We start from the raw sequence: 12,975 nt of genomic DNA on the forward strand, positions 1-12,975 counted from the left end.
ACAAACTACTGCAGCATAAATACTGGAGGCTGAGACAGGAGGGGTCAGGAGACACTGTGGCTCCATCCGAGGACACCCCCGGACAGGGCCAAACAGGAACGATATAACCCCACCCACTTTGCCAAAGCACAGCCCCCACACCACTAGAGGGATATCTTCAACCACCAACTTACCATCCTGAGACAAGGCTGAGTATAGCCCACAAAGATCTCCGCCACGGCACAACCCAAGGGGGGGGCGCCAACCCAGACAGGATGACCACAACAGTGAATCAACCCACTCAGGTGACGCACCCCCTGCAGGGACGGCATGAGAGAGCCCCAGTAAGCCAGTGACTCAGCCCCTGTAATAGGGTTAGAGGCAGAGAATCCCAGTGGAAAGAGGGGAACCGGCCAGGCAGAGACAGCAATGGCGGTTCGTTGCTCCAGAGCCTTTCCGTTCATCTTCCCACTCCTGGGCCAGACTACACTCAATAGTATGACCCACTGAAGAGATGAGTCTTCATTGCGTCTCTGACATGGGTAGGCAGACCGTTCCATAAAAATGGAGCTCTATAGGAGAAAGCCCTGCCTCCAGCTGTTTGCTTAGAAATTATAGGGACAATTAGGAGGCCTGCGTCTTGTGACCGTAGTGTACGTGTAGGTATGTACGGCAGGACCAAATCAGAGAGATAGGTAAGAGCAAGCCCATGTAATGCTTTGTAGGTTAGCAGTAAAACCTTGAAATCAGCCCTTGCTTTGACAGGAAGCCAGTGTAGAGAGGCTAGCACTGGAGTAATATGATCACATTTTTTGGTTCTAGTCAGGATTCTAGCAGCCGTATTTAGCACTAACTGAAGTTTATTTAGTGCTTTATTTGGGTAGCCGGAAAGTAGAGCATTGCAGTAGTCTAACCTAGAAGTGACAAATCAAATCAAATTTTATTTGTCACATACACATGGTTAGCAGATGTTAATGCGAGTGTAGCGAAATGCTTGTGCTTCTAGTTCCGACAATGCAGTGATAACCAACAAGTAATCTAACTAACAATTCCAAAACTACTGTCTTATACACAGTGTAAGAGGATAAGGAACATGTACATAAGGATATATGAATGAGTGATGGATATATGAACAAAAGCATGGATTAATTTTTCTGCATCATTTTTGGACAGAAAGTTTCTGATTTTTGCAATATTACGTAGATGGAAAAAAGCTGTCCTCGAAATGGTCTTGATATGTTCTTCAAAAGAGAGATCAGGGTCCAGAGTAACGCCGAGGTCCTTCACAGTTTTATTTGAGACGACTGTACAACCATTTAGATTAATTGTCAGATTCAACAGAAGGTCTCTTTGTTTCTTGGGACCTAGAACAAGCATCTCTGTTTTGTCCGAGTTTAATAGTAGAAAGTTTGCAGCCATCCACTTCCTTATGTCTGAAACACATGCTTCTAGCGAGGGCAATTTTGGGGCTTCACCATGTTTCATTGAAATGTACAGCTGTGTGTCATCCGCATAGCAGTGAAAGTTAACATTATGTTTTCGAATAACATCCCCAAGAGGTAAAATGTATAGTGAAAACAATAGTGGTCCTAAAACGGAACCTTGAGGAACACCAAAATTTACAGTTGATTTGTCAGAGGACAAACCATTCACAGAGACAGACTGATATCTTTCCGACAGATAAGATCTAAACCAGGCCAGAACATGTCCGTGTAGACCAATTTGGGTTTCCAATCTCTCCAAAAGAATGTGGTGATCGATGGTATCAAAAGCAGCACGAGGACAGATGCAGAGCCTCGGTCCGATGCCATTAAAATGTCATTTACCACCTTCACAAGTGCCGTCTCAGTGCTATGATGGGGTCTAAAACCAGACTGAAGCATTTCGTATACATTGTTTGTCTTCAGGAAGGCAGTGAGTTTCTGCGTAACAGCCTTCTCTAAAATTTTGGAGAGGAATGGAAGATTCGATATAGGCCGTTAGTTTTTTATATTTTCTGGGTCAAGGTTTGGCTTTTTCAAGAGAGGCTTTATTACTGCCACTTTTAGTGAGTTTGGTACACATCCAGTGGATAGAGAGCCGTTTATTATGTTCAACATAGGAGGGCCAAGCACAGGAAGCAGCTCTTTCAGTAGTTTAGTTGGAATAGGGTCCAGTATGCAGCTTGAAGGTTTAGAGGCCATGATTATTTTCATCATTGTGTCAAGAGATATAGTACTAAAACACTTGAGCGTCTCTCTAGATCCTAGGTCCTGGAGTTGTGCAGACTCAGGACAACTGAGGTTTGGAGGAATACGCAGGTTTAAAGAGGAGTCCATAATTTGCTTTCTAATAATCATAATCTTTTCCTCAAAGAAGTTCATGAATTTATCACTGCTAAAGTGAAAGTCATCCTCTCTTGGGGAATGCTGCTTTTTAGTTAGCTTAGCGACAGTATCAAAAAGGAATTTCGGATTGTTCTTATTTTCCTCAATTAAGTTATAGAAATAGGATGATCGAGCAGCAGTAAGGGCTCTTCGGTACTGCACGTACCGAATATGGTGCCCCGTACCCTCTTCTCCTGCTCCCTGGGGACCCAACATATTAGCCCAACTCCTTTCCACTTTCTGACTGCACTGATAAGAGAACAGCAGCTAGGTTGGTTTTACTTGGCTAAGGTACTCATGTAGTAGTGTCATTTCAACTTTATTTCAACATTACTCCAATGTTATTAGTGTTCTTTTTATTTGAATTCCCGGAGCCAGTGGTTCCTTGTCCCTTACACACAGACCTAGGTTCAGCTTAACTTCCCCCAAACTTAACCTTAAATCATTAGAGATGACACCAAAATACTGAGCTTAGATCAGTGTTTATGGGTAACTTCATCCTTCTCTTTCTCTCTGTGTGTGTCAGGTGGACGTATCGACCAGGGCCACCATGCCAGCAGAGCCTCCATGGCGTTGCACGAGACGGTTGCCTTTGACAATGCTGTCGCCAAGGGCCTGGAGCTGACCAATGAGGAGGAGACTCTCACCCTGGTGACAGCTGACCATTCCCACGCCTTCACCTTCAATGGATACCCCTTTAGAGGGCAAAGCATTCTGGGTAAGCAACGACCTCACAAAAACAACTTTCTACAGGGATTATGGTTTCTGTTTTCCCCATACAGTTAGAGTTGGTTATTTTAGTAATCATTCTGATTATGGGGCTTTTTAACGACAGTGTTTTTATAGTTAAAGGAATGTTTGGTCAACTTTTTTTGGTGGTTCCTGTAACGGTTTTCTAGGTGTGAAGGAGAGTCGGACCAAACCGCAGCATGTAGATTGCGATCCATGTTTAATAAACAACGTAAACACGAATAAACACAAACACTACAAAACAATAAACGTAACAAAAACCGAAACAGCCTATACTTGTCAACTAACACAGCGACAGGAACAAAGACACTAAGGACAATCACCCACGACAAACTCAAAGAATATGGCTGCCTAAATATGGTTCCCAATCAGAGACAACGATAAACACCTGCCTCTGATTGAGAACCACTCCAGACAGCCATAGACTTTGCTAGATACCCCACTAAGCTACAATCCCAATACCAACACCAAAATCCCAAGACAAAACACACCACAATACAAAAACCCCATGCCACACCCTGGCCTGACCCAATACATAAATATAAACACAAAATACTTTGACCAGGGCGTGACAGTTCCACGATTAGAAGTTTGGGTCAGGTCATGCTAAATTGATGAAATGACCAATAGTCATGTTGCATTGGTTTAGTAATGCTCTTATGTAGTGAAGCAATAAGAATCTCTCCCCCTTTACACACACACCCCTCATCTGTGGACAGGACATCCTCATTCTGCCACCTCTCCCCCCACCTTCCTGCTCTGCCTCCCCCTTCCCCAAGATGTCACTCCTCACAGCTGTGATGACATCAGAGGTGGTGGTGTGCTCCACTAGGCGGCCTCAGCCGCCGTCTGGGAGACGCCACTGGCACTTTGACATTTCCTCTCCCCTGCAATTACAGAGTAAAACAAACAGCTTAGATCACTCCCTAACCTCCCCTCTCTGCCTCTCTCCCTCCCCTCTCTGCCTCTCTCTCCCTCCCCTCTCTGCCTCTCTCTCCCTCCCTTCTCTGCATCTCTCTCCCTCCCCTCTCTGCCTCTCTCCCCTCCCCTCTCTGCCTCTCTCTCCCTCCCCTCTCTGCCTCTCTCTCCCTCCCTTCTCTGCATCTCTCTCCCTCCCCTCTCTGCCTCTCTCTCCCTCCCCTCTCTGCCTCTCTCTCCCTCCCTTCTCTGCCTCTCTCCCCCTCCCCTCTCTGCCTCTCTCTCCCTCCCCTCTCTGCCTCTCTCCCCCTCCCTCCTTACCTCTCCCTCCCTCCCTTTTCTGCCTCTCCCTCCCTCTATTGCTCCTTCTCTCTCTCTCTCTCTCTCTCTCTCTCTCTCTCTCTCTCTCTCTCTCTCTCTCTCTCTCTCTCTCTCTCTTGGTGATTAATGCAGTAGTGAAACACTCAGCAGTTCATCAGTAGGGTCTGGAAAGTCTAATATCTCATCTGTCTGGAGACAACTTGCTTGACCCCTAGCTCTCTTGGGACACACTCCTATTCTCTTACTGTGTGTGTAAGACCTTTACATTGTGATTCATCCCACTGTGTGTCTCTCTGCCAGGGAAATCTCCTCTGTATGGGAAGGATATGCTGCCTTACACAACCCTGATGTACGGAAACGGCCCTGGATACAAAGTCGTAGACAACAAGCGCCCTGACATCGGTAAAGTGGATACAAGTAAGAAACCAAAACTCTGGTCTTCACCTGTGGCTTTCCTCTCTGTTATCTCCTCCCTTCACCTGTAGCTCTCCTCTCTGTTATCTCCTCCCTTCACCTGTAGCTCTCCTCTCTGTTATCTCCTCCCTTCACCTGTGGCTTTCCTCTCTGTACTCTCCTCCCTTCACCTGTAGCTTTCCTCTCTGTTCTCTCCTCCCTTCACCTGTGGCTTTCCTCTCTGTTATCTCCTCCCTTCACCTGTAGCTCTCCCTCTCTGTTATCTCCTCCCTTCACCTGTAGCTCTCCTCTCTGTTATCTCCTCCCTTCACCTGTGGCTTTCCTCTCTGTACTCTCCTCCCTTCACCTGTAGCTTTCCTCTCTGTTCTCTCCTCCCTTCACCTGTGGCTTTCCTCTCTGTTATCTCCTCCCTTCACCTGTAGCTCTCCTCTCTGTTATCTCCTCCCTTCACCTGTAGCTCTCCTCTCTGTTATCTCCTCCCTTCACCTGGGGCTTTCCTCTCTGTACTCTCCTCCCTTCACCTGTAGCTTTCCTCTGTGTTCTCTCCTCCCTTCACCTGTGGCTTTCCTCTCTGTTCTCTCCTCCCTTCACGTGTGGCTTTCCTCTCTGTACACTCCTCACTTGTCCTGTAGCTTTCCTCTCTGTACTCTCCTCCCTTACCTGTAGCTATCCTCTCTGTTCTCTCCTCCCTTGTCCTGTAGCTTTCCACTCTGTTCTCTCCTCCCTTGTCCTGTAGCTTTCCTCTCTGTACTCTCCTCCCTTGTCCTGTAGCTTTCCTCTCTGTTCTCTCCTCCCTTCACCTGTAGCTTTCCTCTCTGTACTCTCCTCCCTTCATCTGTAGCTTTCCTCTGTTCTCTCCTCCCTTCACCTGAAGCTTTCCTCTCTGTTCTCTCCTCCCTTCACCTGTAGCTTTCCTCTCTGTTCTCTCCTCCCTTCACCTGTAGCTCTCCTCTCTGTTCTCTCCTCCCTTCACCTGTAGCTTTCCTCTCTGTTCTCTCCTCCCTTCACCTGTAGCTTTCCTCTCTGTTCTCTCCTCCCTTCACCTGTAGCTTTCCTCTCTGTTCTCTCCTCCCTTCACCTGTAGCTTTCCTCTCTGTACTCTCCTCCCTTCACCTGTAGCTTTCCTCTCTGTACTCTCCTCCCTTACCTGTAGCTATCCTCTCTGTTCTCCCCTCCCTTGTCCTGTAGCTTTCCACTCTGTTCTCTCCTCCCTTGTCCTGTAGCTTTCCTCTCCTCCCTTGTCCTGTAGCTTTCCTGTACTCTCCTCCCTTGTCCTGTAGCTTTCCTCTCTGTACTCTCCTCCCTTCACCTGTAGCTTTCCTCTCTGTACTCTCCTCCCTTCATCTGTAGCTTTCCTCTGTTCTCTCCTCCCCCTTCACCTGTAGCTTTCTGTTCTCTCTGTACTCTCCTCCCTTCACCTGTAGCTTTCCTCTCTGTTCTCTCCTCCCTTCACCTGTAGCTTTCCTCTCTGTACTCTCCTCCCTTCACCTGTAGCTCCCTGTTCACCTGTAGCTTTCCTCTCTGTTCTCTCCTCCCTTCACCTGTAGCTTTCCTCTGTGTTCTCTCCTCCCTTCACCTGTAGCTTTCCTGTAGCTCTCTCCTCCCTTCACCTCTCCTCCCTTCACCCTTCACCTGTAGCTTTCCTCTCTGTTCTCTCCTCCCTTCACCTGTAGCTTTCCTCTCTGTTCTCTCCTCCCTTCACCTGTAGCTTTCCTCTCTGTTCTCTCCTCCCTTCACCTGTAGCTTTCCTCTCTCCTCCCTTCACCTGTTCTCTCCTCCCTCCTCCCTTCACCTGTAGCTTTCCTCTCTGTTCTCTCCTCCCTTCACCTGTAGCTCTCCTCTCTGTTCTCTCCTCCCTTCACCTGTATCTCTCCTCTCTGTTCTCTCCTCCCTTCACCTGTTCTCTCCTCCCTTCACCTGTAGCTTTCCTCTCTGTTCTCTCCTCCCTTGTCCTGTGGCTTTCCTCTCTGTACTCTCCTCACTTCACCTGTAGCTTTCCTCTCTATTCTCTCCTCCCTTCTCCTGTAGCTTTCCTCTCTGTTCTCTCCTCCCTTCACCTGAAGCTTTCCTCTCTGTTCTCTCCTCCCTTCACCTGTGGCTTTCCTCTCTGTTCTCTCCTCCCTTCTCCTGTAGCTTTCCTCTCTGTTCTCTCCTCCCTTGTCCTGTGGCTTTCCTCTCTGTACTCTCCTCACTTCACCTGTAGCTTTCCTCTCTGTTCTCTCCTCCCTTGTCCTGTGGCTTTCCTCTCTGTTCTCTCCTCCCTTCTCCTGTAGCTTTCCTCTCTGTTCTCTCCTCCCTTGTCCTGTGGCTTTCCTCTCTGTACTCTCCTCACTTCACCTGTAGCTTTCCTCTCTATTCTCTCCTCCCTTCTCCTGTAGCTTTCCTCTCTGTTCTCTCCTCCCTTCACCTGAAGCTTTCCTCTCTGTTCTCTCCTCCCTTCACCTGTGGCTTTCCTCTCTGTTCTCTCCTCCCTTGTCCTGTAGCTGTCCTCTCTGTTCTCTCTCCATTCACCTGTAGCTTTCCTCTCTGTACTCTCCTCCCTTCACCTGTAGCTTTCCTCTCTGTTCTCTCCTCCCTTCACCTGTAGCTTTCCTCTCTGTACTCTCCTCCCTTCACCTGTAGCTTTCCTCTCTGTTCTCTCCTCCCTTCACCTGTAGCTTTCCACTCTGTACTCTCCTCCCTTCACCTGTAGCTTTCCTCTCTGTACTCTCCTCCCTTCACCTGTAGCTTTCCTCTCTGTTCTCTCTCAATTCACCTGTAGCTTTCCTCTCTGTTCTCTCCTCCCTTCACCTGAAGCTTTCCTCTCTGTTCTCTCCTCCCTTCACCTGTGGCTTTCCTCTCTGTTCTCTCCTCACTTCACCTGTAGCTTTCCTCTCTGTTCTCTCCTCCCTTCACCTGTAGCTTTCCTCTCTGTACTCTCCTCCCTTCACCTGTGGCTTTCCTCTCTGTTATCTCCTCCCTTCACCTGTAGCTCTCCTCTCTGTTATCTCCTCCCTTCACCTGTAGCTCTCCTCTCTGTTATCTCCTCCCTTCACCTGTGGCTTTCCTCTCTGTACTCTCCTCCCTTCACCTGTAGCTTTCCTCTCTGTTCTCTCCTCCCTTCACCTGTGGCTTTCCTCTCTGTTATCTCCTCCCTTCACCTGTAGCTCTCCTCTCTGTTATCTCCTCCCTTCACCTGTAGCTCTCCTCTCTGTTATCTCCTCCCTTCACCTGTGGCTTTCCTCTCTGTACTCTCCTCCCTTGACCTGTAGCTTTCCTCTCTGTTCTCTCCTCCCTTCACCTGTAGCTTTCCTCTCTGTTCTCTCCTCCCTTCACCTGTAGCTTTCCTCTCTGTTCTCTCCTCCCTTCACCTGTGGCTTTCCTCTGTGTTCTCTCCTCCCTTCACCTGTAGCTTTCCTCTCTGTTCTCTCCTCCCTTCACCTGTAGCTTTCCTCTCTGTTCTCTCCTCCCTTCACCTGTAGCTTTCCTCTCTTTTCTCTCATCCCTTCACCTGTAGCTTTCCTCTCCGTACTCTCCTCCCTTCACCTGTAGCTTTCCTCTCTGTACTCTCCTCCCTTCACCTGTAGCTTTCCTCTCTGTACTCTCCTCCCTTCATCTGTAGCTTTCCTCTCTGTTCTCTCCTCCCTTCACCTGTAGCTTTCCTCTCTGTACTCTCCTCCCTTCACCTGTAGCTTTCCTCTCTGTTCTCTCCTCCCTTCTCCTGTGGCTTTCCTCTCTGTTCTCTCCTCCCTTCACCTGTAACTTTCCTCTCTGTACTCTCCTCCCTTCACCTGTAGCTTTCCTCTCTGTTCTCTCCTCCCTTCACCTGTGGCTTTCCTCTCTGTTCTCTCCTCACTTCACCTGTAGCCCTCCTCTCTGTTCTCTCCTCCCTTCACCTGTAGCTTTCCTCTCTGTACTCTCCTCCCTTCACCTGTAGCTTTCCTCTCTGTTCTCTCCTCCCTTCACCTGAAGCTTTCCTCTGTTCTCTCCTCCCTTCACCTGTAGCTTTCCTCTCTGTTCTCTCCTCCCTTCACCTGAAGCTCTCCTCTCTGTTCTCTCCTCCCTTCACCTGTAACTTTCCTCTCTGTTCTCTCCTCCCTTGTCCTGTGGCTTTCCTCTCTGTACTCTCCTCACTTCACCTGTAGCTCTCCTCTCTGTACTTTCCTTCCTTCACCTGTAGCTTTCCTCTCTGTTCTCTCCTCCCTTCACCTATAGCTTTCCTCTCTGTTCTCTCCTCACTTCACCTGTAGCCCTCCTCTCTGTTCTCTCCTCCCTTCACCTGTAGCTTTCCTCTCTGTTCTCTCCTCCCTTCACCTGTAGCTCTCCTCTCTGTTCTCTCCTCCCTTCACCTGTAACTTTCCTCTCTGTTCTCTCCTCCCTTGTCCTGTGGCTTTCCTCTCTGTACTCTCCTCACTTCACCTGTAGCTCTCCTCTCTGTACTCTCCTCCCTTGTCCTGTAGCTTTCCTCTCTGTTCTCTCCTCCCTTCACCTGTAGCTCTCCTCTCTGTTCTCTCCTCCCTTCACCTGTATCTCTCCTCTCTGTTCTCTCCTCCCTTCACCTGTAGCTTTCCTCTCTGTTCTCTCCTCCCTTGTCCTGTGGCTTTCCTCTCTGTTCTCTCCTCCCTTCTCCTGTAGCTTTCCTCTCTGTTCTCTCCTCCCTTGTCCTGTGGCTTTCCTCTCTGTACTCTCCTCACTTCACCTGTAGCTTTCCTCTCTATTCTCTCCTCCCTTCTCCTGTAGCTTTCCTCTCTGTTCTCTCCTCCTTTCACCTGTAGCTTTCCTCTCTGTTCTCTCCTCCCTTGTCCTGTGGCTTTCCTCTCTGTACTCTCCTCACTTCACCTGTAGCTTTCCTCTCTGTTCTCTCCTCCCTTGTCCTGTGGCTTTCCTCTCTGTACTCTCCTCACTTCACCTGTAGCTTTCCTCTCTATTCTCTCCTCCCTTCTCCTGTAGCTTTCCTCTCTGTTCTCTCCTCCTTTCACCTGTAGCTTTCCTCTCTGTTCTCTCCTCCCTTGTCCTGTGGCTTTCCTCTCTGTACTCTCCTCACTTCACCTGTAGCTTTCCTCTCTATTCTCTCCTCCCTTCTCCTGTAGCTTTCCTCTCTGTTCTCTCCTCCTTTCACCTGTAGCTTTCCTCTCTGTTCTCTCCTCCCTTCACCTGTGGCTTTCCTCTCTGTACTCTCCTCCCTTGTCCTGTAGCTTTCCTCTCTGTTCTCTCTCCATTCACCCCTAGCTTTCCTCTCTGTACTCTCCTCCCTTCACCTGAAGCTTTCCTCTCTGTACTCTCCTCCCTTCACCTGAAGCTTTCCTCTCTGTACTCTCATCCCTTCACCTGTAGCTTTCCTCTCTGTTCTCTCCTCCTTTCACCTGAAGCTTTCCTCTCTGTTCTCTCCTCCCTTCACCTGTGGCTTTCCTCTCTGTTCTCTCATCCCTTCACCTGTGGCTTTCCTCTCTGTTCTCTTCTCCCTTCACCTGTAGCTTTCCTCTCTGTTCTCTCCTCCCTTCTCCTGTAGCTTTCCTCTCTGTTCTCTCCTCCCTTCTCCTGTAGCTTTCCTCTCTGTTCTCTCCTCCCTTCACCTGTAGCTTTCCTCTCTGTTCTCTCCTCCCTTCTCCTGTAGCTTTCCTCTCTGTTCTCTCCTCCCTTCACCTGTAGCTTTCCACTCTGTACTCTCCTCCCTTCACCTGTAGCTTTCCTCTCTGTTCTCTCCTCCCTTGTCCTGTGGCTTTCCTCTCTGTACTCTCCTCACTTCACCTGTAGCTTTCCTCTCTGTTCTCTCCTCCCTTCTCCTGTAGCTTTCCTCTCTGTTCTCTCCTCCCTTCTCCTGTAGCTTTCCTCTCTGTTCTCTCCTCCCTTGTCCTGTGGCTTTCCTCTCTGTACTCTCCTCACTTCACCTGTAGCTTTCCTCTCTGTTCTCTCCTCCCTTCACCTGTAGCTGTCCTCTCTGTTCTCTCCTCCCTTCACCTGAAGCTTTCCTCTCTGTTCTCTCCTCCCTTCACCTGAAGCTTTCCTCTCTGTTCTCTCCTCCCTTCACCTGTGGCTTTCCTCTCTGTTCTCTCCTCCCTTGTCCTGTAGCTGTCCTCTCTGTTCTCTCTCCATTCACCTGTAGCTTTCCTCTCTGTACTCTCCTCCCTTCACCTGTAGCTTTCCTCTCTGTACTCTCCTCCCTTCACCTGTAGCTTTCCTCTCTGTACTCTCCTCCCTTCACCTGTAGCTTTCCTCTCTGTTCTCTCCTCCCTTCACCTGAAGCTTTCCTCTCTGTTCTCTCCTCCCTTCACCTGTGGCTTTCCTCTCTGTTCTCTCCTCCCTTCACCTGTAGCTCTCCTCTCTGTTCTCTCCTCCCTTCACCTGTAGCTTTCCTCTCTGTACTCTCCTCCCTTCACCTGTAGCTTTCCTCTCTGTACTCTCATCCCTTCACCTGTAGCTTTCCTCTCTGTTCTCTCCTCCCTTCACCTGTAGCTTTCCTCTCTGTACTCTCCTCCCTTCACCTGTAGCTTTCCTCTCTGTACTCTCCTGCCTTCACCTGTAGCTTTCCTCTCTGTACTCTCCTCCCTTCACCTGTAGCTTTCCTCTCTGTACTCTCCTCCCTTCACCTGTGGCTTTCCTCTCTGTTCTCTCCTCCCTACGCCTGTAGCTTTCCTCGCTGTTCTCTCCTCCCTTCACCTGTAGCTTTCCTCTCTGTACTCTCCTCCCTTCACCTGTGGCTTTCCTCTCTGTACTCTCCTCCCTTCACCTGTAGCTTTCCTCTCTGTTCTCTCCTCCCTTCACCTGTAGCCCTCCTCTCTGTTCTCTCCTCCCTTCACCTGTAGCTTTCCTCTCTGTTCTCTCCTCCCTTCACCTGTAGCTCTCCTCTCTGTTCTCTCCTCCCTTCACCTGTAGCTTTCCTCTCTGTCCTCCTCCTCACCTTCACCTGTAGCTTTCCTCTCTGTTCTCTCCTCCCTTCACCGGTAGCCCTCCTCTCTGTTCTCTCCTCCCTTCACCTGTAGCTTTCCTCTCTGTTCTCTCCTCCCTTCACCTGTAGCTCTCCTCTCTGTTCTCTCCTCCCTTCACCTGTAGCTTTCCTCTCTGTTCTCTCCTCCCTTCACCTGTAGCTTTCCTCTCTGTTATCTCCTCCCTTCACCTGTAGCCCTCCTCTCTGTTCTCTCCTCCCTTCTCCTGTAGCTTTCCTCTCTGTTCTCTCCTCCCTTCTCCTGTAGCTTTCCTCTCTGTTCTCTCCTCCCTTGTCCTGTGGCTTTCCTCTCTGTACTCTCCTCACTTCACCTATAGCTTTCCTCTCTGTTCTCTCCTCCCTTCTCCTGTAGCTTTCCTCTCTGTTCTCTCCTCCCTTCTCCTGTAGCTTTCCTCTCTGTTCTCTCCTCCCTTCTCCTGTAGCTTTCCTCTCTGTTCTCTCCTCCCTTGTCCTGTAGCTTTCCTGTCTGTACACTCCTGCCTTGTCCTGTGGCTTTCCTCTCTGTACTCTCCTCACTTCACCTGTAGCTTTCCTCTCTGTTCTCTCCTCCCTTGTCCTGTAGCTTTCCTCTCTGTTCTCTCCTCCCTTGTCCTGTAGCTTTCCTCTCTGTTCTCTCCTCCCTTGTCCTGTAGCTTTCCTCTCTGTACTCTCCTCCCTTGTCCTGTAGCTTTCCTCTCTGTACACTCCTTCCTTGTCCTGTGGCCTTCTTGATAAATATCACTCCTGCAGAATGTTTATCTCTCCAGTCCATATTCACATATTTATTCACCTTGGTCAGAGTCGAAGGACTACGTGCAGCTGTCTGCGGTGCCCCTGGACACAGAGACCCATGGTGGGGAAGATGTGGCAGTGCTGGCCCGTGGCCCCATGGCCCACCTCTTCCATGGGGTCCAGGAGCAGAGTTACCTGGCCCATGCCATGGCCTATGCTGGCTGTGTAGGACGGGACCTCAGGCACTGTGAAAGTAGACCTCAACACACCAATACCAAGAGGATCCTCGTCACTGCTACTGATGATGATAGGAACAGTGCACCATCCCAGGTATCCTCCATCTCTCTGGTTACTGCCCTACTGGCTGCCGTGCTGCACTGAGAGACTGGTGGAGGTGGAGAAGAGGGAGGGACAGAAAGAGAGAATGAAAGAGGTCCATTTGTTTTGCTACTCCTCTTCAACAAAAAAGTGCTCTGTGCCAAAATGATTTTGTCAAATTATGTCAATTATGACAATACTCCTGATTTGTATATGTTTATATTTAAATAAATAATAGATTTGTCACTAATAAAAAGTATATGGACTAGAAGATAA

General features: G+C 49.3%; 1 protein-coding gene across 1 annotated transcript in view; it reads left to right on the plus strand.

Annotated features, from left to right (window-relative positions):
- alp3 (alkaline phosphatase 3) overlaps positions 1 to 12,975 on the plus strand; it is a 28,155-nt gene extending 15,180 nt beyond the window's left edge. The window contains exons 9-11 of the mRNA XM_046296370.1: positions 2,872 to 3,063; positions 4,635 to 4,751; positions 12,449 to 12,975. Of these exons, the coding sequence (XP_046152326.1) occupies positions 2,872 to 3,063; positions 4,635 to 4,751; positions 12,449 to 12,762 (623 nt within the window). The 3' untranslated portion in view covers positions 12,763 to 12,975. The remainder of the gene's footprint in view (positions 1 to 2,871; positions 3,064 to 4,634; positions 4,752 to 12,448) is intronic.

The sequence above is a fragment of the Oncorhynchus gorbuscha genome, linkage group LG13 (genome assembly GCF_021184085.1).
Source record: "Oncorhynchus gorbuscha isolate QuinsamMale2020 ecotype Even-year linkage group LG13, OgorEven_v1.0, whole genome shotgun sequence".
NCBI lineage: Eukaryota > Metazoa > Chordata > Actinopteri > Salmoniformes > Salmonidae > Oncorhynchus > Oncorhynchus gorbuscha.